The 22132-nt window shown below is 36.2% G+C and overlaps 1 protein-coding gene across 1 annotated transcript in view; it reads left to right on the top strand.

The window, feature by feature from the left end:
* Window positions 1-22132, top strand: part of DNAH6 (dynein axonemal heavy chain 6) — a 381338-nt gene that overhangs the window by 107504 nt on the left and 251702 nt on the right. The window contains exons 12-15 of the mRNA XM_015112750.3: window positions 11202-11322; window positions 15037-15188; window positions 17350-17502; window positions 21455-21706. Coding sequence (XP_014968236.2) covers window positions 11202-11322; window positions 15037-15188; window positions 17350-17502; window positions 21455-21706 — 678 coding nt within the window. The remainder of the gene's footprint in view (window positions 1-11201; window positions 11323-15036; window positions 15189-17349; window positions 17503-21454; window positions 21707-22132) is intronic.

The raw sequence follows: 22132 nt of genomic DNA, 5'->3' as shown, positions 1-22132 counted from the left end.
AACAAGTGACTAATGGTATTTTAAAAAAATATATTGTCACTCAGAGAAAGAAAGAAAGAAGCACACATACAACCATAAGACACATAGAAAATAATATGACCAAGTTGGGACCAAATATATCAGTAATGTGATGAATATAAATGAGCTCAATTCATCTATTAAGAGAAAAAGATTTTCAATTTGGCTCCCAAGGCAAGACAAAACAATATTCTGGATACAAGGGAGAAATCCAAAACAAAATGATTCAGAAAGGTTAAAAATGAAAAGATGCTCAATGTTGTAGGGGCAAATGTAAACAATAAGAAAATGGGGCTTGTAATCCTATGAGTCAGGGATCCTTAATGCCAGATGCTATGATTTGCTAAGAGACCTCACAGGACTCAGTGTATAATTTTACTCATGGCTATGATGTATTATGGTGTAAGGATATAAAACAAAATTAACAAATGGAAAAGGCACATGGGATAAAGTTCAGAGGAAACCAGGCACAGCTTCCAAGAATCCTCTCCAGTGGAGTCACACAGGAGGCATTAATTCCTCCAGCAGTGGATTTTGACAACACAAATGAAATATCACCTAGCAGGGAAGCTCATTAGAGTCTCAATAATGAAGGTTTTATTTGAGGACTGGCTTCTTTTCGGTACAATGATATATTTTCCTTTGGGTATTGATATGGTTTCGCTGTGTTCCACCCAAATCTTATCTTGAATTGTAGCTCCCGTAATCTCCAAGTGTAGTGTGAGGGACCTAGTAGGAGGTAATTGAATCATGGGAGCGGGTTTTCCCGTGCTGTTCTCGTGATAGTGAATAAGCCTCATGAGATCTGATGGTTTCATAAAGGGCAGTTCCCCTGCACATGATCTCTTGCCTGCTACCACTTAAGATGCACCTTTGCTCCTCCTCTGCCTTCTGCCATGATTGTGAGGCCTCCCCAGCCATGTGAAACTGTGAGTCCATTAAACCTCTTTTTGTTTATAAAGTACTTAGTCTTGGGTATGTCTGTATTAGCAGTGTGAGAACAGACTAATACATGTACATACCCAACAATGGGATTGCTGGGTCAAATGGTAGCTCTGTTTTAAGTTCTTTGAGAAATCTCCAAACTGCTTTCCATAGTGGATGAACTAACTTACATTCCCACTAATTGTGTATAAGTATTCCCTTTTCTCCATAGCCTCCCTAGGTATGGAGAAATAACTACTATTTATTAGCTTTATAATAGCCATTCTGCCTTGTGTGAGATGGCATCTCATCATGGTTTTGATTTGCATTTCTCTGATGATTAGTGATAATTAGCATTTTTTCATATGTTTGCTGGCTGCTTGTATATCTTCTTTTGAGAAGTGTCTATTCATGTATTTTGCCCATTTTTTGATGAGGTCATTTGTTTTTTTGCTTGTTGATTTAAGTTTTTAATAGATTATGGATATTAGACCTTTGTCAAATGTGTAGTTTGTGAATATTTTCTCCCATTATATAGGTTGTGTGCTTATTGAAAATTTCTTTTGCTGTGCAGGTGCTCTTTAGTTTAATTTGGTGTCACTTGTCAATTTTTGTTTTTGTTGCAATTGTTTTTGCAAACAACCAACAATTCTTTGCCAAGCCTGTGTCGAGAAGGGTATTTCCTAGGTTTTCTTGTGGGAATTTTATAGTTTGAGATTGTACATTTAAATCTTTAATCCATCTTGAGTTAATTTTTGTATATAGTGAAAGGTAGAGGTGCAGTTTCATTCTTCTGCATATGGCTAGTGAGTTATTCCAGCACCATTTGTTGAATAGGGAATCTTTTCCCCATTGCTTGTTTTTGTCAACTTCATCAAAGATTAGATGGTTGTGGGTGTGCAGCTTTATCTCTGGGTTTTCTGTTCTGTTCTATTGGTCTATGTGTCTGTTTTTGTACCAATATCTTACTGTTTTGGTTACTGTAGACTTGTAGCATAGTTTGAAGCCAGGTAATATGCTGCCTTTAGCTTTGTTGTTTTTGGTTAGAATTGCTTTGGCTAGTGGGCTCCTTTTTGGTTCCATATGAATTTTAGAATAGTGTTTTTTTTTTTTTTAATTCTGTGAAAAAAGATGTAAGTAGTTTGATAGGAATCGCATTGAATCTGTAAATTGCTTTGGGCATTATGGCCATTTTAACAATAATGATTCTTCCAGTCCACGAGCATGGAATCTTTTTCCATCTCTAATTTATTTCAGCAGTGTTTTGTAGTTCTCCATGTAGAAATATTTTACCTCCTTGGTTTGGCTGTATTCCTAGGCATTTCATTTTGTGTGTATGTGGTTATCATAAATGGGATTGAGTTATTGATTTGAATCTTAACTTGACCATATAAGGTGTATAGAAATGCTACTGATTTTTGTACATTTATTTTGTATTCCAAAACTTTACTGAAGTCATTTATCAGTTCTAGGGGCCTTTTGGCAGAGTCTTTAGAGGATTTTAGGTATAGAATTATATCATCAGCAAAGAGAGATCATTTGACTTCTTCCCTTCCTATTTGTATGTCTTTTATTTCTTTCTCTTATGTGATTGCTGTGGCTAGAACTTCCAGTACTATGTTGAATAACAGCAGTAAGGGTGAGCATCCTTGTCTCGTTCTAGGACTCAAGGGGAATGGTTTCAACTTTTATCCATACAGTATGATGTTGCTGTGTGTTTGGCATGAATGGCTCTTATTATTTTGAAGTCTGTTCCTTTGATCCCTAGTCTGCTTAGGGATTTTATCATGAAGGGATGTTGCATTTTATCAAAAGCTGTTTCTGTGTCTATTGAGATGATCATTTGATTTTTGCTTTAAATTCTCTCCATCTGGTGAATCACATTTATTGATTTGCATATGTTAAAACAGCCTTGAATCCCAGGAATAAAGTCTACTTGTTTGTGGTGTATTAACTTTTTGATGTGCTTCTAGATTCTGTTCACTAGTATTTTGTTAAGGATTTTTTGCATCTATGTTCGTCAGGAATATTGGCCTGAAGTTTTCTTTTTTCATTGTGTCTCTGCCAGATATTGGTGTCAGGGTGATACTAGCTTAGTATTCAATAGAATGAGCTAGGAATGAAACCTTCCTCTTCGATATTTTGGAATAGTTTTAGTAGAACTGGTACCAGTTCTTTGTATATCTGGTAGAATTTGACTGTGAATCCATCTGGTCCAGGGCTTTTTTATTTTTATTTTTTTGGTAGATTTTTTAAATTATTTATTCAATTTCTAAACTTGTTACTGGTTTGTTTGGGGTTTCACTGTCATTCTGGTTCAGTTTTGGCAGGTTGTATATTTCCAGGAATTTATCCATTTCCTCTAGATTTTCTAATTTGTGTATAGAATTATTCATAATAGTCTCTGAGGATCTTTTTTATTTCTCTAGAATCTGTTGTAATTTCATCTTTGTCAATTCTGGTTGTGTTTATTCTTTTTCCTTTTTATTTGTTAATCCAGAGTCAATTGTTGGAGTGCCAGGTTTAAGTCTTCAATTTCTTTATTAGTTTTCTGCCTCAATGATCAGTCACTGTTAGTGGGCGTGTTCAAGGATCCCACTATTGTTGTGTGACTGTCTATGTCTTTTTGTAGGTCTAGAAGTAATTTTATAATAAATCTGGGTGCTGCAATGTTGGCTGTGTATGTATTTAGAACAGCCAAGTCTTGTTGTTGAATTGTACCCTTTATCATTACGTAATGCCCTTCTTTTTCCTTCTTAATTGGTGTTGGTTTATCCTCTATTTTATCTGATATTATAATAGTGACTCCTGCTCTTTTTAGTTTTCCATTTTCATGGTAGGTCTTTTTTCATCTCTTTACTTTCAGCCTATGGGTGTTGTTACATGTGAGACAGTTCTCTTGAAGACAGCAAATTGTTGAGTCTTGTCTTTTTATCCAGCTATCCTCTCTATGTTTTTTACATGGAGCATTTAGACCACTTAACTAACCTCACATTCAGGTTTAGTTAAAATTGATAATTTTTTAGGGAAATATATTTACTGGAATTGTGCACATTAGAAATAGAGCTCCTACCAATATCCACAGAAGATATACAGAAAGTTACCAAAGAAATACTCTACAAAAAGCACCAGGCCCAAATGGGGGAAATTTATCAAATCTCCAAAGACTAGATATTCACAATGCCACCTCAATTATTCTAGAATATTGAAAATGGCTGATAGAAAATGCTTCTTTCATGATAGCAGCAAGAAAGTAATATAGTTAGGAATAAATTTAATAAGAAATGCTAAAAACCCATATGAAGAACACTTTTATGTTTTTAAAAAATCTTCTGTAAGACACAAAAATAGGCTTGGAAAAAATTTCTTAAATGGGATGACTCAACATGATAAAGATGATTTTTCTCTCTAGGTTAATTTATAATTTTAATACATGCCAATAAAAATTTCTTAAATGGGATGCCTCAACATGATAATGATGTTTTATTCTCTCTAGGTTAATTTATAATTTTAACACATGCCAATGAAAATACTGACAAGTTTATAATAAAGCTTATATGCATAAATAGACATCTAAGAATAACTACCAAAATGTTGAAAAAAGAAAAGCTATGAGGAGTACTATACTGCCCAAATATTTAATATAAACACTCTATAATTAAAAGAACATGGTACTGGCACATGAATAGCTGTCAGACCAGTAGAATAGAATAGACACCAAAGTACATATAGAAATGTATAAAATATATAATATCTGAAATCACTGAGACAAATATGAATTTTTCATAAATGTAGCTGGTACAACTGAATGGCTATTTGGATAAAGATAAAATTAGATCATGGTTCACATTCTACACACCAATATATAGATTAGGGATCTGAAAATAAAATAAAACTGTAAGTAAAGATGGACAAATTCTTTTATGATTTGTTCATAAAAAGGGTTATCTAACTATGACTCAAAAATCTGGATGCAAGAATAGAATGAATTGATAAATTTGATTACACAACAAATAAATCTTTTGCAAAGAAAAATTTAAACAAAGTAAAAATACACTTATAAACGGGGAGAATCTATTTGTATTACATATTACAGCTAAGGGCTAATATTTCTAATACTAGAGAGAGGGGAAACCAAAACTAGATAGAAAAATGGTCAAAACACATTCTTCACAGACATAGAAAAAAACTGCTTTAAAATGCATATGGAACCAAAAAAGAGCCTATATAGCCAAGACAATCCTAAGCAAAAGGAACAAAGCTGGAAGCATCACACTACTCAACTTCAAACTATGCTACAAGGCTACCTTAACTAAAACAGCATGGTACTGATACAAAACAGACATGTAGACCAATGGCATAAAATAGAGATCTCAGAAATAAAACTGCACAACCATCTGATCTTCAACAAACCTAACAAAAACAATCAACGGGGAAAAGATTCCCTATTTAATAAATGGTGCTGGGAGAACTGGCTAGCCATATGCAGAAAATTGAGACTGGACCCCTTCCTTACACCTTATACAAAAATTAACTCAAGATGGATTAAAGATTTAAATGTAAAACCCAAAACGATAAAAATCATAGAAGAAAATCTAGGCAACACCATTCAGGACATAGGCATAGGCAAAGATCTCATGACAAAACATCAAAAGCAATTGCAACAAAAGCAAAAATTGACAAATGGGATTTAATTAAACTAAAGAACTTCTGCACAACAAAAGAAATTATCATCAGAGTGAACAGACAACCTACAGAATAGGAAAACTTTCTGCAATCTGGGCAAAGGACATGAACAGACATTTCTCAAAAGAAGACATTTATGTGGTATATATATATTATATAATATGTGGCGCATATATATATATATATATATATATATATATGAAAGCTCAACATCACTGATCATTAGAGAAATGCAAATCAAAACCACAAACACATACCATCTCACACCACTCAGAATGGCAATTATTAAAACATCAAGAAACAACAGATAATGGTGAGGCTGTGGAGAACAGGAAGGCTTTTTACACTGTTGGTGAAATTAGTTCAACCTTTATGGAAGACAGTGTGGTGATTCCTCAAAGACCTAGAACCAGAAATACCATTTGACCCAGAAATCTCATTCCCGGGTATATACCCAAAGGAATATTCATTCTGTTATAAAGATATATGCACACACATATTCACTGCAGCACTATTCACAATCACAAAGACATGGAATTAATCCAAATGCCCATAAGTGATAGACTGGATAAAGAAAATGTGGTATATATACACCATGGAATACTGTGCAGCCATGAAAAAGAATGAGATCATGTCCTGTGCAGTGATATGATGGAGCTGGAAGTCATTATCCTCAACAAACTATCACATAAACAGAAAATACCATGTATTCTCACTTATAAGTGGAAGCTGAACAATGAGAACACATGGACACAGGGAGGGGAATAACACACACTGGGACCCATCAGGGTGTGTGAAGAGGAAGAACAACAGGATAAATAGCAAATACATGTGGAGCTTAATACCTAGGTGATGGGTTGATAGGTGCAACAAACCACCATGGCATACATTTACCTATGTAACAAACCTGCATATCCTATCCTGCACATGTATCCTGGAACTTAAAATTAAATTGTTTAATTTAATTTTAAAAAAAGAAAAATGGTCAAAACTTATGATAAAAAGTTCATAAACATAGCATCTAAACATATGAAAAGGTAGTCTACTCATAAGATTAATGAGAATTAAAACTGAGATATAATTTCTCAACTATCAGATTAGCAAAATTAAAAAGTATACCAACACTTTCTGGTGATTACCCTATGGGTAAATAAACGCTCTCACATTATGCTTGTGGGAATGCAAAAAATAAAAGAACATTTTGCAAAATAAAACTATACATGCATTTACCTTTTGATCCAACAATACAACCTTTAAAATGTATCCTAAAAACATACGTTTTCAACAATACATAAGTACTAGATTACTTATTGCAGCATTGTTTATGAGTGCAAAATATTGGAAACTACCAAAATAGCCATGTGTAGAAAAATTATTGAATAATCTATGGTATATCCACACAAAGGAATACTATGCGACTGAATAAATGGATGAAGAAGTTGGCTATTAATTAATATAGAGTGATTTCCAGGACATATTGTTAGATGGAAAAGGCAAAGTACAAAAGAATATCTATAGTATACTACTGTTTATGTCAGAAGTAGGAAGGAAAGGGAGATAAACCAGAAACTAAGGAAATTAGTTACCTAGAGGAGGTAATGTGAATGGTGTAGGAAGAGTGAGGAAGGTGGGTAAGAAGTGAAAAAAATGGGGAAGTGACTATTTTCTGAGTATACCTTTTAATATAGTTCTAAAAATAATCAACAAAATGGAGAGCAAAACCCTAAAACAAAATACAAACAAAAAGAAATAAACCCACATGTATTTCAAATGAAATACATAACCACACTAAAGGAATGGGGGAAAATAACTAAACTAAGTAACTTTTGAGCACAGTATTTTGGCCATGTACCCTGAGGATGAAAAACCACCATAACTGCAGTAAATACTGAACTCTGGTTAGTAGGTTTGTTTTTTGCAGTGGTGTTAGTGTATTAGCAATGCTGAAACTACTTTCTGTGTATTTTATTTAAACTTGAGCAAAACAAATAAATGTATTGTGAATGATGAAATGAGGTTACTCATCCTAAGACAGGGAGTTACAAATATGGAAGAGGGAAGGCTGGAATGAACCCTATGTTGTTGCATTGGAATGGAGTTGTGAACTCATGGATTTTAATTGATCTTTAGAAAGATAAAGAAATGTGTAGGGTTTTGTGATTGTATGTGGGGTGTATGTGTGTTTCCTAGACCTGTCTGCTGAAATAGCCTACAAGAAATGACATCCCAATACCAATGAGCACATCTAGTATCCACATGTTAGTTTCTATATATCATTCCCAATTGAAAGGAACTCTCTTTGTTCTTTTTGCAGAACTCTCTTCTTCAAGGGGTGGGGCAGGACAGTACAATATGAGCCTTGAGAATATTATTCAGCTAAAAAATAAGAACATGCCCAAATAACAATGGAGACATGTAGAAAAGACAAAAAGCCACCTCGAAGGGTCTCCCTGGTGAGAGGTGAAGCCAGCTGGACTTCCTGGGTTGAGTGGGGACTTGGAGAACTTAATTTTGTCTAGCTAGAGGATTGTAAATGCACCAATCAGCGCTCTGTAAAAATGCACCAATCAGCGCTCTGTGGCTAGCTAAAGAATTGTAAATGCACCAATCAGCACTCTGTAAAAATGCACCAATCAGCACTCTTTGTCTAGCTGAAGGATTGTAAATGCACCAATCAGCACTCTGTGAAAATGCACCAATCAGAGCTCTGTGTCTAGCTAAAGGATTGTAAATGCACCAATCAGCACTCTGTAAAATGGACCAATCAGCACTCTGTAAGATGGACCAATCAGCAGGATGTGGGCAGGGCCAAATAAGGGAATAAAAGCTGGCTGCCCAAGCCAGCAGCCACAACCTGCTTTGGTCCTCTTCAACACTGTGGAAGCTTTGTTCTTTCCCTCTTCACAATAAATCTTGCTGCTGCTCACTCTTTGGGTCTGCACTACCTTTAAGAGCTGTAACACTCACTGCAAACGTCTGCAGCTTCACTCCTGAAGTCAGCAAGACCACGAACCCACTGGGAGGAACAAACAACTCCGGAAACACCATCTTTAAGAGCTGTAACACTCACTGCAAGAGGCTGTGGCTTCATTCTTGAAGTCAGCAAGACCAGGAACCCACCAGAAGGAACCAATTCTGGACACACTGGGACAATTTGATCAGCACCAAATCCCTTGAATAAAATGAGACTATATGAGTCCATGTTGTGAAATAATGAATTAACTAACTAATTAATTGAACGAGTGAGAAGAGAAAGTTTTTCCTTTGGTTGAATGCAAACAAATGTAGAAAGAAAACACAATTAGAAAATTCACTGCAGAAGCCATCAGCAATCAGCAAGAATCTCTGATGTGTACTAAAACGAGTACACAAAAGTATGATGAGAAATGGAGTATTTACATAACCTCAAATTCTCTGTCTATAAGCTACTTATTGCTTTCAAAGGGAAAAATAGTTTACAGTGATAAGTCTGCCAAACACTTCTTTAGCCAATGTGTTAATATTACCAGTAATGAGACAAATCAACAAGTGCCTTGTGAGATGCTGCAAAGAACATACATCAGTTATGTGTTGTTACTGCCAAAAATTTAAATCTGAGTCTAATAATGAGTAAACATAAAACACACACATGCACATATACACACAACTGAGGTACCTTTAAAAAATGTGAAGGTCATGCGAGGCAAAGAAAGATTGAGATATTGTCCCAGATTAAAGAAAACCAGCCGGGCACGGTGGCTTATGCCTGTAATTCCAGCACTTTGAGAGGCTGAGGTGGGCGGATCACAAGGTCAGGAGTTCAAGACCAGCCTAGCCAAGATTGTGAAACCCCGTCTCTACTAAAAATACAAAAAAAAAAAAAAAAATAGCGTGGTGGTGGGTGCCTGTAATCCCCACTACTCAGGAGGCTGAGACAGAGAATTGCTTGAACTCGGGAGGTGGAGGTTGCAGTGAGCCGAGATGGCACCACTGCATTCCAGCCTGGGTGACAGAGCGAGACTCCGTCTCAAAAAAAAAAAAAGAAAGAAAGAAAAAAGAAAACCAAAAAGATATGAAAAGATGCAATACATGATCCTAGGTAGGAAAGTAGACCAGAACAAAAAAATGTTTTTTCCTTTTACTATGAAATTTGGTACTGGAACAAATGGTAGAATTTGTATGAGGTTGGTAATTAGGTAACAGTATTAATATTCAAGTTAATTTCCTGATTTGGACCATTATACTGTGGTTATGTAATAAAATGTCCTTGTGTTTAGTAAGTAACCTCTGAAATATTTAGGGGTAAATGTGCCACATGTCTGTAACCTTCTCCCAAATGGTTCAGAGTATAATAATAGGTATAGAGAGAGAGACTTATAAAGTAAATATGATAAATTGTTGAAATTTAGGGAATTTTGGTGACAGAAATATGAAATTCCTTGTGTTATTCCAGTAACACTCTTGTGAATCATACATTATTTCAAAATAAAAATGTTTTGAAAGCATATTTTGAACATTAGTGGGGTTTTCCACTTATAAGTCTTATTGTTTCTAGCACCTGCGTGATGACATATCAGAGATACTATTTAGTCAGTTCAAAGGAAACATAGTTTGATAAAGTTCTTTTTCAATGTTTATTATAAAAAAAGAACAGAAACATTCTGGAATATTCATAAAAGCCTATTAAAACAAAATAAATGAACAAATAACTAAATGTAGACATATAGGGCATGTGCTATTCTTTGTAATTAAATTTTCTACTACCGCAAGGCATAACTGAGTCACTTTCCCTAGCATTGGTGTGTTGGATGTGTGCAATTCCATTGATCACCTCTAGTTTTCCTGGGACAAATTGCAGGCTTTTACAAGTCTTGGTAGAAAACACAAGGAAAAGGTGTGGAGCACAGCCAAGTAGGCATGGACCAAGACCAACAGCAGGTGAATCCTAACTGCCTTTCATAGACTTTGAACATATGATAATATATGTTGACACAGTTATTAAAGGGACTGAAATGATTAGAAATCATTGTCTTGGTTTAAAAAACCAAGTGGGGAAATATGGGTTAGAACCGAGTTTAAGAGAGGTGAAGAAAAAGTTTTTATTATGGCAAAGTATGAAGGACATTTTGGAATAAGAGACTGACTGATGCCAAGGATTTGATAGTAAGATTAAGCAAGTGATTTTGTGGGCATGCTAAACAGGTTTGCCTTTGCTCAAAAATGCTTTGACATAAAATATGCAGTTGGGAAAATAAGCAAGAATTGCCTCTTTGCCATATGTTTACTATCAATGTATACGCTCACCATAAAGCAGAAACAAATTATAAGTGTGTTTCCTTTCAGTCACAGGAATAATTCTTCAAAAGTCAGGTTTAAATATGAATTTTTTTTTATCTCATAACAGTTTCTTCTCGAATCCATGAATTACTCCTTGACATCAAGAATGTATCTTCTTTCATTCATGTTTCCCAAATCAAAACATACTATTGGGCATAGAGTATGTGTGCTTGCTTGTTTCTTTGTTTAGTTGTATTGAATTAAATTCTGCTTAACAAAAATATGGTCATATTTGTCTGCTTATTTATAACATTTAGGAAACCATTCAGGCAGCATTTGAATCAGCCCGCCTCTATGCAGCTACCTTTGAAAACTTCCAGCTATTCTTCAAGGAAAATGAAAGTCTTGATTTACAAGCTCTTAAACTTCAGGAACCTGGTAACTTGTCCATTTGTACTTACTAATTATTTTTTTAGGGATATGAGATTTGTTGTCTTTTAGGATTCTGTTTGGTGGTGTTTGGGGACACAAATGGTAGCCCAAAAGAGTTGGCCTGACAAAAGGCAAGAGTTAATTCATTTCTAGGTTATTTTCTATAGAATTACTTTTTTCCTTTCTCCTTATTCAGTATTACTGTTTTATTTCAGGATATTATGGAAAGCAATTCCTTCCTAATTGCCGAACCTTTAGTTTAAAGTTGTATCGGTGCTAAGAATATATAACCTGCATGTGAGAAGGAGTTGAAAGGAATGGATATCTCTACCAATTCCATTAAATAAAGTTTACATAAGTTTTTCTATCTCAGGAACTTATTCTTTTTTCTTCTGGGACTACATTAAGATCTGGTGGGTGTGAATCAACAACTCTTAGTCATGAAATTAGACCTGGGGAAAACTATTTTATTTCACTAATACTGTCTTTAACAAAGGAAGATGATCTATAATATCCAAGTGCAATTTCAGGCAAGCAAGTTCTCAGAAAATTATAAAAAATAAGTATATTTGTTTGCTATTTTAAAACATCATGCATGTCTTTCATATTTTTTGTTTCATGAGCTTTATTTTCTTATATATAAATATAATTACTTTGATACTTTGCTCTATGAACCAGCACTAATTTTTTGTTTTTGTATTTATGTTTTTCTTTCAATTCCTTATTCTTTATTATGCTGAAGCATTTTAAAGTAAATTAGACACTGCATTCTTAAGTTAAATAATTCAATAGGCATCTCTAAAACATGTTTCTACAGAATGGAAATAGTATCATCCCACGCCCCTCCCCCCCACCGAAATAGCGATTCCTTAATATCTTCACTTACTCCATATTCAAAATTCCCCAAGTAAAGCAGCTTCCAGCTGATTTGGCCAGGAATCAAGTCCAAGATCAGGCATTGTATCTGATTGTTATGTCCCTTAAATTTTAAAAATCTGAAACTGACTCCTTTTTTTCAAGATACTAAGTTGTTAGACCAACATGGGGCCCCAATTTAGGAAGCAAAATTTAGACAAGCCTACTTCCACTGTTCTTCAGCAACACGATCACACGGAGACTTAGTGTGTGCTGAACAGAAGCACACTGACAGGGACGTGAGGACATGATGCCTCCTGTGCTGGCATCACAGTGGCAGCAGGCTATGGAGCCTGGAATTTTGGCACAAGAAGGAGGCCTGATCAAAATAGCCAGTTCTAATCCCTGAGCTCTTCTACTCATATCCTGACCCCAAAGCTTCCTAGCCTCCTGCTACCACAGTCCTCACACTGAATAACTGTGATCCCTCAGCAAGTTCCCATCAGGGTACAGTCCCCTGGCTCCCAGGTTGCTCTTCAGCAAGTCCTACCTTGTCTTGCTGGTCCTGCCTTTGAAACCCAATCCTGGAACCAAGTCTCCCAGTCCCAACACTCTGATGGCTGCGACTTTGGAGTACCTTGGCCTGGACTCCTAACCTCTGTGCTCCTCCTCTGTTTGGAACCCCCCAATACATCCTAAACCACTAAATCCAATTGTTTGCCAGAGGCTTATAGAGATGGGCTTTGCCCTTGGATATCATCCTTACCTGTTATTTTATATCCTCAAACGACTACAACATTGCTTAGCACATATTGTAGATCCTTAATAAATGTCTAACTGAACTTTTAACCAGGCTGCTCCCTGTCCGACCTCAGAGAACGACCAGCAGATGGGTTCTGGCTTCCTGACAAGCAGCCACATTTCACCACCAAATTCCTATAAATGTCAGCATTTACTAATAATGTCTACACTTAACTGAGCACTTACAGCATGGTAGATACTGTTTTAAGTAATATTTAGACATTTCATCCAATCCTCACAATTCTGAGGAGAGTATTAGTATTACCATTTTATTTAAAAAAAAAAAAACAGATCAATAGAGATAAGGCAACTTCAAGATTAAACAGCTAGTGAGCAGTTCAGATCTAATTTCTCTGACTTGAAAGCTTGTCTGCTTAACCGTTTTACGTACTGCCTCTCCGCGGTGGCTCACACCTGTAATCCCAGCACTCTGGGAGGCCGAGGTGGGTGGATCACGAGGTCAGGGTATCAAGACCATCCTGGCTAACATAGTGAAAACCCGTCTCTACTAAAAGTACAAAAAAATTAGCCAGGCATGGTGGTGGGTGCCTGTAGTCCCAGCTACTCGGGGGGCTGAGACAGGAGAATGGCGTGAACCCAGGAGGCTGAGCTTGCAGTGAGCCAAGATCTCACGCCACTGCACTCCAGCCTGGGGGACAGTGCAAGCCTCCATCTCAATAAAAAAAAAAGAAAAAAGAAAAAAGAAATCGTATTTCCCAACTACTGGCTTTAATCTTTTATTCCTTTTTGGCCATGTGGCCATAGCCCAGTCATACGACCTCAATTGATATCAATTTCTCTATCTATAAAATAAGAGTTTTGGACCAAATCAATGGTTCTGAAAGTTGTGTTCATTGGCACTGTTCTGAGGGATAATTACATGATACCATGAAAAAAGATGGAGCTCAAATAAATTTGGAAAATACTAAACAATGCAGCATTATACAGGTATCCTTACCATGGGACTTATCAGAACATGTAACATTAATTTAGTCGACTTTCAAAAATACACAAATCAAAACCTTCTGAAGTGAGTAAGGGAGATAATTGCTGTTTCTGTTTTATATTATGAGGTAGCTGAAGCTCAGAAAGACTAAGTGACTTTCCCAAGGCCACACATGGGTTAAAGACCTGAGCTCAAGTCTTCTAATACTTTCTCTGGTGTGTTCTTTATACTATATCAAATTACCCCTTATAATTAGGAGAAGAGAGAGCATGAGTAAAGGCAGGAAACAGTACCCTTTTCTCTTTGGGGTGGTGGAGGAAGGTTATGGAAAGAGGAAAAAGGGCAGACAGTAAGGAAATCAATTTGACCCAAATGTAGGAGGTAATTAGAAATAAAATTAGCTAAATTTTTAGAGGCCCAGAAGGTACAGAATTTTGAAAGAAAGCAGAGAAGTTTGGAATTGTATATGCGTTAGAGAGAGAGCTATTTTTGTCTGATAGTATGATGAGAGTGTATTCAAGGATAATCAGGTTTCCATTGGTTCCAGATGGATTGGATGAGGGAGAAAATAGAGGCAAGAAGATTATCAAAATGCAACTACAGCATATGCAAATTGATAAAGGCCTTGACCATGATGTAGGGTGCAGGAATTGCAGAGAGATGTGTTGGAAAGAGGAATAGAGATAATTTTAGCTATGTGTGATCTCTTATGTTTCAAAATTTGTTGTTTATATTCTCAAAATGCTTTACTTTGAGATACCACGTGGGAGAGAACATTTAGATTAAGCTCAACTTGAAACCAACCTAGCTCTGAAATCTAGTCAATTCCAGACTAGATTCTCTAATGCACTTGCAAATTATTTTCATCTGTCATCTCTTCATAGGAGCAGAAGACATATTTACATTATAAAATATTAGTTTCTTTATCACAAGAATAAAATACTATAAAGCAATCCAAATTAGCGTTTTAAAGTTACATGAGATACTCTAACTATGGATAATAACATTATACATATATGTGTAAATGTATCAATGCAATGATTTTTAATATATTTTGTAATGATCTTTTAAAATCCAATGTGGTATATTTTATGATTTATGTGAATTTTTTTATGTAGATGTTAACTTTTTTAGTCAACAACTGGAAAAATACCACAAACAGCACAAGGATGCAGTAGCTCTCAGACCCACCAGAAATGTAGGATTGCTGCTCATTGACACTAGGCTGCTAAGAGAAAAATTAATTCCATCACCTTTGCGATGCTTAGAGGTAACTATAAACTAGGAAAAAATTTAATTATTCCTCTACAATTATTTTATGATTTTTCTACTGCACAAAAACCTATTATTATTTATTTTATAGTATTGCAAATATATAAATTAACATAATACTATTGGACATCCTTAATTTCTAAGAAAAGCTCTATAGTCTTTTTGTCACAAGCAGAATCAGCTTTTTAGATGAGATAATGGAGGGGACTGCAGGACTCACACTGGCCTCTTGCTCCTCCTCCATTTTCTATTGTCGGAGCATTTCAAGACCTGCAGAGAGGATACTACTATAACAGCTTAATATCCCAGAGGCAGTGATGGTTGATTTTAGACCACCAAGATCAAGTTTAGGAAATCATTTTCTGATCTGGAATTGTCCCTACAGGTCTAATTATGTTTTGGTAAGTTATAGAACTAGGGAAATTTCTGTAATAAGTTTCAGAACCAATACAATAACTTCCTTTGGAGCCAGAGTATACTTGTATCTTCCCAATGCCCACAGAGAGACAATGATATAAAACAGGGATTGGAAAACTATAGCCCACAGAGCCAACCCAGCCTGCCTCTTGTTTTGTATATGGTTTTATCGGAACACAGCCGTGACAATGATTTACATATCATCTATGGCTGCTTTCTTCCTAGAAGGACAAAGTTTAGTCATTGTGACAGAGACTGTATTGACTGCAAATCTAAAATATTTACTATCTGGCCCTTATAGAAAACATTTTCTGGCTCCGATAGATGATAGAAGATAGAGCACTGTATAAAAGAGTGCAGACCTGAGTGTTAATGTGTTCTGTTATTAATTAACTGTATAGTATTGGTCTTCCTTCTAGAGTTTTATTTCTTCATCTGGTAAAAAAAAAAAAGAAATATATATACATATATATATACTTATTTATGTATATATAATTATTATATAACTGGAGCAAATTTAATTCAATTTCAACAAGCATTTTTTAGCTACTGTATGCTCAAGAAATATTTGGGTATAAATTTACTGTAAGCCCAAGAATACTGAGCTCAAACTGGCTTAAGCAATCAGAAGAGTTATTGGCATATGCATCTAAAAAGTCCAGAGATTGGGTCAATATCAAGGAGGTATGATCTAGTAGCTCAGTGTTGTTACCAAGGAACAAATTCTTTCATTCTTTTTCCTGAACCTCCTGTGTGCAGGCTTCATCCTAAGGCATTTGTGAAATGATCGTCAAAAGCTTCACAAGCCAATTATTTGTTTGTATGGAGAGAGAAAGAGAAAGATTGGGGTTCTGAGTATACATCTCTCTCAGCCATAAATAAAAGTGTGGGCCTTTATCTGATTGAATCAACTAAAGTCAGAGGTTCACACATGATATGGTTTAGCTTTGCATCCCCACCCAAATCCCATCTTGAATTGTAATCCCCAGGTGTTAAAGGAGGAACCTGACAGAAAGTGATTGGATTAGGGGGGTGGTTTCCCCCATGCTGTTCTCCTGACAGTAAGTGAATTCTCACAAGATCTGATGGTTTTATAAATCATGGTTTTTCCTGCACTGTCACATACTTCTCCTTCCTGCCACCTTGTGAAGAAGGTGCCTTGCTTCCCCTTCACCTTCTGCCATGAGTATAAGTTTCCTGAGGCCTCCCCAGCCATGCTGAACTATGAGTCAATTAAACCTGTTTCCTTTATAAATTACCCAGTCTCTGGCAGTTCTTTATAGTAGTGTGAAAATGGATTGATACAACCTTAATCTGATCACTTTGGCCAAAAAAGCCATGCTCCTATTTGCCAAGTGATCAGACTCCATATTTGTTTCTGAAGGAGAGATCAGTTTCCCTCAAACTGCATGGCTGGCACCCAACATGAAAAGAGTGGGACTGATGCTGAACAGGGCAGCACAATGTCCACTACATAGGATGAAGAAGCAGAAAGCATACTTGCAAGATATTAGAGCATTTATGGAAAATTTTTGGTAAGCTGTAGAAATGATCTTCAAAACCTGGCCTTCCTGTTTTCACATTTAACTAGCAGTGATTTAATGAGAAAAAAGTCTCTTCGTATGCACTGCTGCTTCCAATACCTGCTGATTTAACGGATGTCCCATTAGGATTTGTCTAAAATATATAATAAAATGAAAATATTCAATTATTTACAGTTCACATGTTATTTTCTTTCTTAGGTGCTAAATTTTATGCTTCCTCGTCAAAGCAAGAAAAAAGTGGATGCCATTATCTTTGAGGCACAAGATGCAGAGTATAAACTTGAGTTTGTTCCAACTACTACCACAGAATATGTTCATAGCTTATTATTTCTTGATGAAATTCAGGAACGGGTGAGTTGATTATCTCATGTAACTCAATATTCCAGATCTTGTAGTAGGAAGGAAGACATAGTACAAGAAAAAGTGAAGGACCAAAGGGCGAAAGACAGCTGTCAAAATATCAGAAACACTTTCAAAGTAAGTGGATGTTCTACATCACAGGAATAAAGCCAGCTGACAGTTATCAGACTCTTACAGTCAGGCATCATATTACATTTTCTACATGCATTACGTTTTTAATTCTCACAAAAGCTTAAGAAGTGTTGATGTTTATCCTCATTCTGCAGATAAGGAAACAGGAACCAGAACAGGATGTGTTATCCAAGATCACAGACATGTATGGATGTGAAAGAGTTAGAATTTAGATTTGAGTTTCTTTGACTGCAAAGCCAATGTTCTCAACCATAGTTTATTGGAATTCCAATTTTTAGTAAATGGTAATACCATTATAATCTAGATATTAATCATAATGGAAGTCTGACTGCTTAATAGGAAACTTACTGTTAAGAATGAAAGAAACCCAACACAAACCTGCTTAAGTGGGGAGGTGGAGGTGGGGAGAAAAAAGTGGATATGGGGACTCAAATGATGCAGATGGAATCAGGTCTCTGTTTTTCTCTCTTATACACACACTCTCTCACTCTCTCTCCTTTGTCTCTTTTGCTTCTTTTTCTCTGGAAACTTAGTTTCCTCCTCTTAGCCTCTTCCCTGTAGGAAGCAATCTAGCATTTGGCTCCAATGGTTTTTTTAATAAACTTTCATTCATATTAGGTTGGCATTTAAAATATAGATAAATTATTTTATTAAATATCTGAAAATTGAAGAAATGTTTCAATTAAAAAAGTAAACTGAATGAATGTTATATAAATTATTAACCAAATTAATAAAAATGCTATTTCACATGACTACAAAAGTAACAGTGTTTCTCATTTCAAGAAATCATGCCTTCTCAAAAAGGCAGATGATCGTGGTTCTCCTCAGGTTTGCTTATAAATTGTCCCAGGAGTCTAAAGATGTGAATTACTTATTATTGTTTGTATTCATTAAGTCACTTCAAACAAATAACCCAAACCCACTTGAGAAAGCTTAGGCCAAAATAGGGATCCCACTTAAGGATTCAGGGGTGCTTCATGGAACTCCCAATCAAGAATGTAAGTAGGCTCAGGAACTGACCAGAACCTGGAATAGGACAGTCACAGGAAGCCCCGGTAGTCCCTTCTTCCATCTCTGCTCTCTGCATCTCGCTGAGGGTCTGTTTCACTTCTCTACCTCTGCAGACAGCTACTTCTGCTGCTTCTTACCACAGCAGTAAACATGGCCACCAGCAGCTCCCAAACTATAGCTTGCAAGTCTAGCCAATCTGCAAGAAAGAGATAATCTCTCTTTTTCAATATTGATTCTAAAGGTCTAGTAAATTGATTCAGAGCTCCTATGCTGTTCTACAAACTATGTCAGGAAGGTAGGGTCACATCATAATCAATGGCTGCAGAGGGTCAGCTGCTATCACCTTGTGGTTCCAGAACAGCAAGTTGATGCAGTATGCAGAAAACATAGACTGTGTCCTATCTCCAGGAAGTTGTCTGTGTTTGCTGGATGGTGTGTTTGGAAAGCAACTTCCTTTAGGGAGATTTTCTGCACACACAGAAACTTTTTCTGGATCGTCATTCATTCAGTCAGCAAGTTTAGTGAACACCACTTAGCAGGGTGCAAAAATTACAATGAATAAACCTGCTTTAAAGAAGTTGAGTCTTGAATGCAAGCAGATAATTTTGATACAATGGGCATAGGTATAAGATACTGTTGTAGCACTGGGAAGTTTGTAGTAATTCTTGCCTATGGGTTACAGAAGGCTATGTGGAGGATGGCATATTTAAGCTGTCATAAAATACATGAAACATTCAGGTAGGCATTCCAGGGAGAGGGAAAGCTATGTGCAAAGACAGGAGGCAACGTGACAAAAACAGGATTTAGCAATTGATATGCTATGGAGAAAGAATGTTTGGTTGAAAGTTGATGAACTCTATGTAGCTATTCAAAGATAGGAGACAAGAAATTAATTACAAAGATGTTAAGTAGAATTGAAAGGACTTGATGGGCAACTGAATGAGGGGACAGTGAGAGGAAAATGAGGTGACTTATAGGTATCATTCTGCAGGGAATGGGTATTTAGCAATTTCATACCAATATAGGGAGGGTAGGCTACATAATTCATTGTCTGATCAGTACGTTTTTCTGAGAGTGAAAGAGACACTATTAATCATTGTACTAGGACAATAAGTGTAAACCCAGGACATTCCCAGAGAAACCTGGATATATACTCACCCAAAATAGAGGAAATAGAGGAAGATGAACAGATCTTGATGTAGAGAGACTTAGTTCTATACGTAATTTGTTCAAGGTGTTAGAAATTTTGGTTGAAAATCACAAAAACTCACATAAATAGCTTAGAAAAATGGGAAGATTTATTCTAAGTTTGCAGGAATATCTTTCAGAATCCTAAAGTGTGGATAGAGCCAGGCCTTTACAAAAAGGCCTCTCTCCTTCTCTCATCTCTGCTCCTCCAGAACCATGGTTCCCGAACGGGGACTCCAAATCAGCAGCAGCAGCATCGCCTGAGAATGGGTTAGAAATGTTCATTCTTGGGACCCACCCTCCATGACTACAGTGTTTTTATGACTTGCTAGACCTTTTGAATCAGACGCTCTTGGGAGGGGCTCAGCAATTTGTTTTAACAAGCTTTCCAAGGTCATTGCCATGGAAGCTAAAGATTGAGAACTATTTCTCTAAAAACCTGTCTGCGGTTATCTTCTCATGTTAATGACGTGTTCTGTTTCCACATGAAAGTAAATGGCCTCAGTCCTAACTCTTCCTATGTCCAAGAGAAAGGTCAGACTGAGCTAAGTTCTTTAGATCACAGTTTGATGGTCCTTGGTTCAGCTTGTGGCCAGGAAATTGGGCCAACTAGTATGAAAATGTCTGCTCCCTCTATAACCATGTGGCAGAGCTGGGGGTAAGGAACTTTCCCAAAACTGGGGGATCCCTTGCCAGAAAATTAGGAAAGACAAGCAATACTGTCCACTGAAAGTAAGAAATCAAAGTGAAGATGTTTAGTAGTCATTGGGCTGCAGTAAAATAATTTATTAAGGGATAGTGGGAATCTCACCATAGATCTGGGTTCTAAACCTATGCAGCCAAGTCCACAGCTTGTCGATCCTTCTGGCTGCTCTGGGATCATCACTGCCCATCACACATGCCTAGAAGCTCAGATACTACAGCTGAACAACCGCACAGCACATGTTTTCTTAGAAAACTTTAAATATTGGCACTGTTTACTACAACAAAAGAACAAAACAGAAAGAAAGAGGAAACATTTATAAGAGCCCAGCTCTGAATGATTTACCTCCTAACCTAATTACCTGTATTATAGCAATTACTATCTTCTAGCAGGCTTTAGCCAATTTGACTGTTACATTATAATACACTCCTTCTGTGCTGACTATTCACAGTTTGATGTTTGATATGGTTTGGCTGTGTCTCCACCCAAATCTCACCTTGAACTGAATTCCTACATGTCAAAGATGGGGCCGGGTGGAGATAATTGAATCATGGGGGTGGTTTCCCCCATACTGTTCTCATGTTAGTGAATAAGTCTCATGAGATCTGATGGTTTTTATAAATGGGAGTTCCCCTGCACAAGTTATCTTGCCTGCCGCCATGTAAGACATGCCTTTGCTTCTCCCTTGTCTTTAGCCATGATTGTGAGTCCTCCCCAGCCATGTGGAACTGTGAGTCCATTAAACCTTTCTTTTATAAATTACCCAGTCTCGGATATGTCTTTATTAGCAGCAGCAGAACAGACTAATAAAATGTTCATATTGTACAGTGGCTGTCTCCTATTAGAACAAACTTCAAGACTGAACTAGGACTCTGTTACATTTAATGAGCAAACTATGTTTCCATTTAGATTGAAAGCCTTGAAGATGAAGGGAATATAGTGACTCAAATGTACAAGCTTATTGAACAGTATCAGGTACCCACACCTCCTGAAGACTTTGCTGTTTTTGCAACTATGAAGCCATCCATTGTTGCTGTTCGGAATGCCATTGATAAATCAGTGGGTGATAGAGAATCAAGCATTAAGCAATTTTGTGTGCATTTGGGTAGTGATCTTGAAGAATTAAACAACGAAGTGAATGAAGTAAAACTGCAAGCACAGGTAAGTTAAATCATTATTTTGTAAAAATAATCTATGCAAAGTTTTACTATTACATTTGTTTATTAAAGTATAGTCAACAAATAAAAATTGTATATATTTACAATATATAATGTGATATTTCGATATACGTATACATTGTGAAAGTGTTAAGCTAATTAATGTGTCTGTCACCTCATATACATCATTTTTTGTGGTGAGAATAATTAAGACTACTCTTCAAACCATTTAGAGAACACATTTAACTGATGTAGCTTTAGTTTTTTGTAGTTTCGTTCTAACCAAGCAACAACGTCTTTGAGCTGCTACTTAAAAATTAATGTTTCAAAATCTCGCTTTAAGTAGTGAATACATTTCAGACTATCACAAAGCATGTATGTAATATTAAAATTGAATTTAGCCAATTAAATTCTAGTCCTAACTTGTATT

The sequence above is a fragment of the Macaca mulatta genome, chromosome 13 (assembly GCF_049350105.2).
Source record: "Macaca mulatta isolate MMU2019108-1 chromosome 13, T2T-MMU8v2.0, whole genome shotgun sequence".
NCBI classification, from domain to species: domain Eukaryota; kingdom Metazoa; phylum Chordata; class Mammalia; order Primates; family Cercopithecidae; genus Macaca; species Macaca mulatta.
The sequence above is the reverse complement of the archived record's forward strand: the minus strand, read 5'-3'. Positions and strand labels throughout refer to the sequence as shown.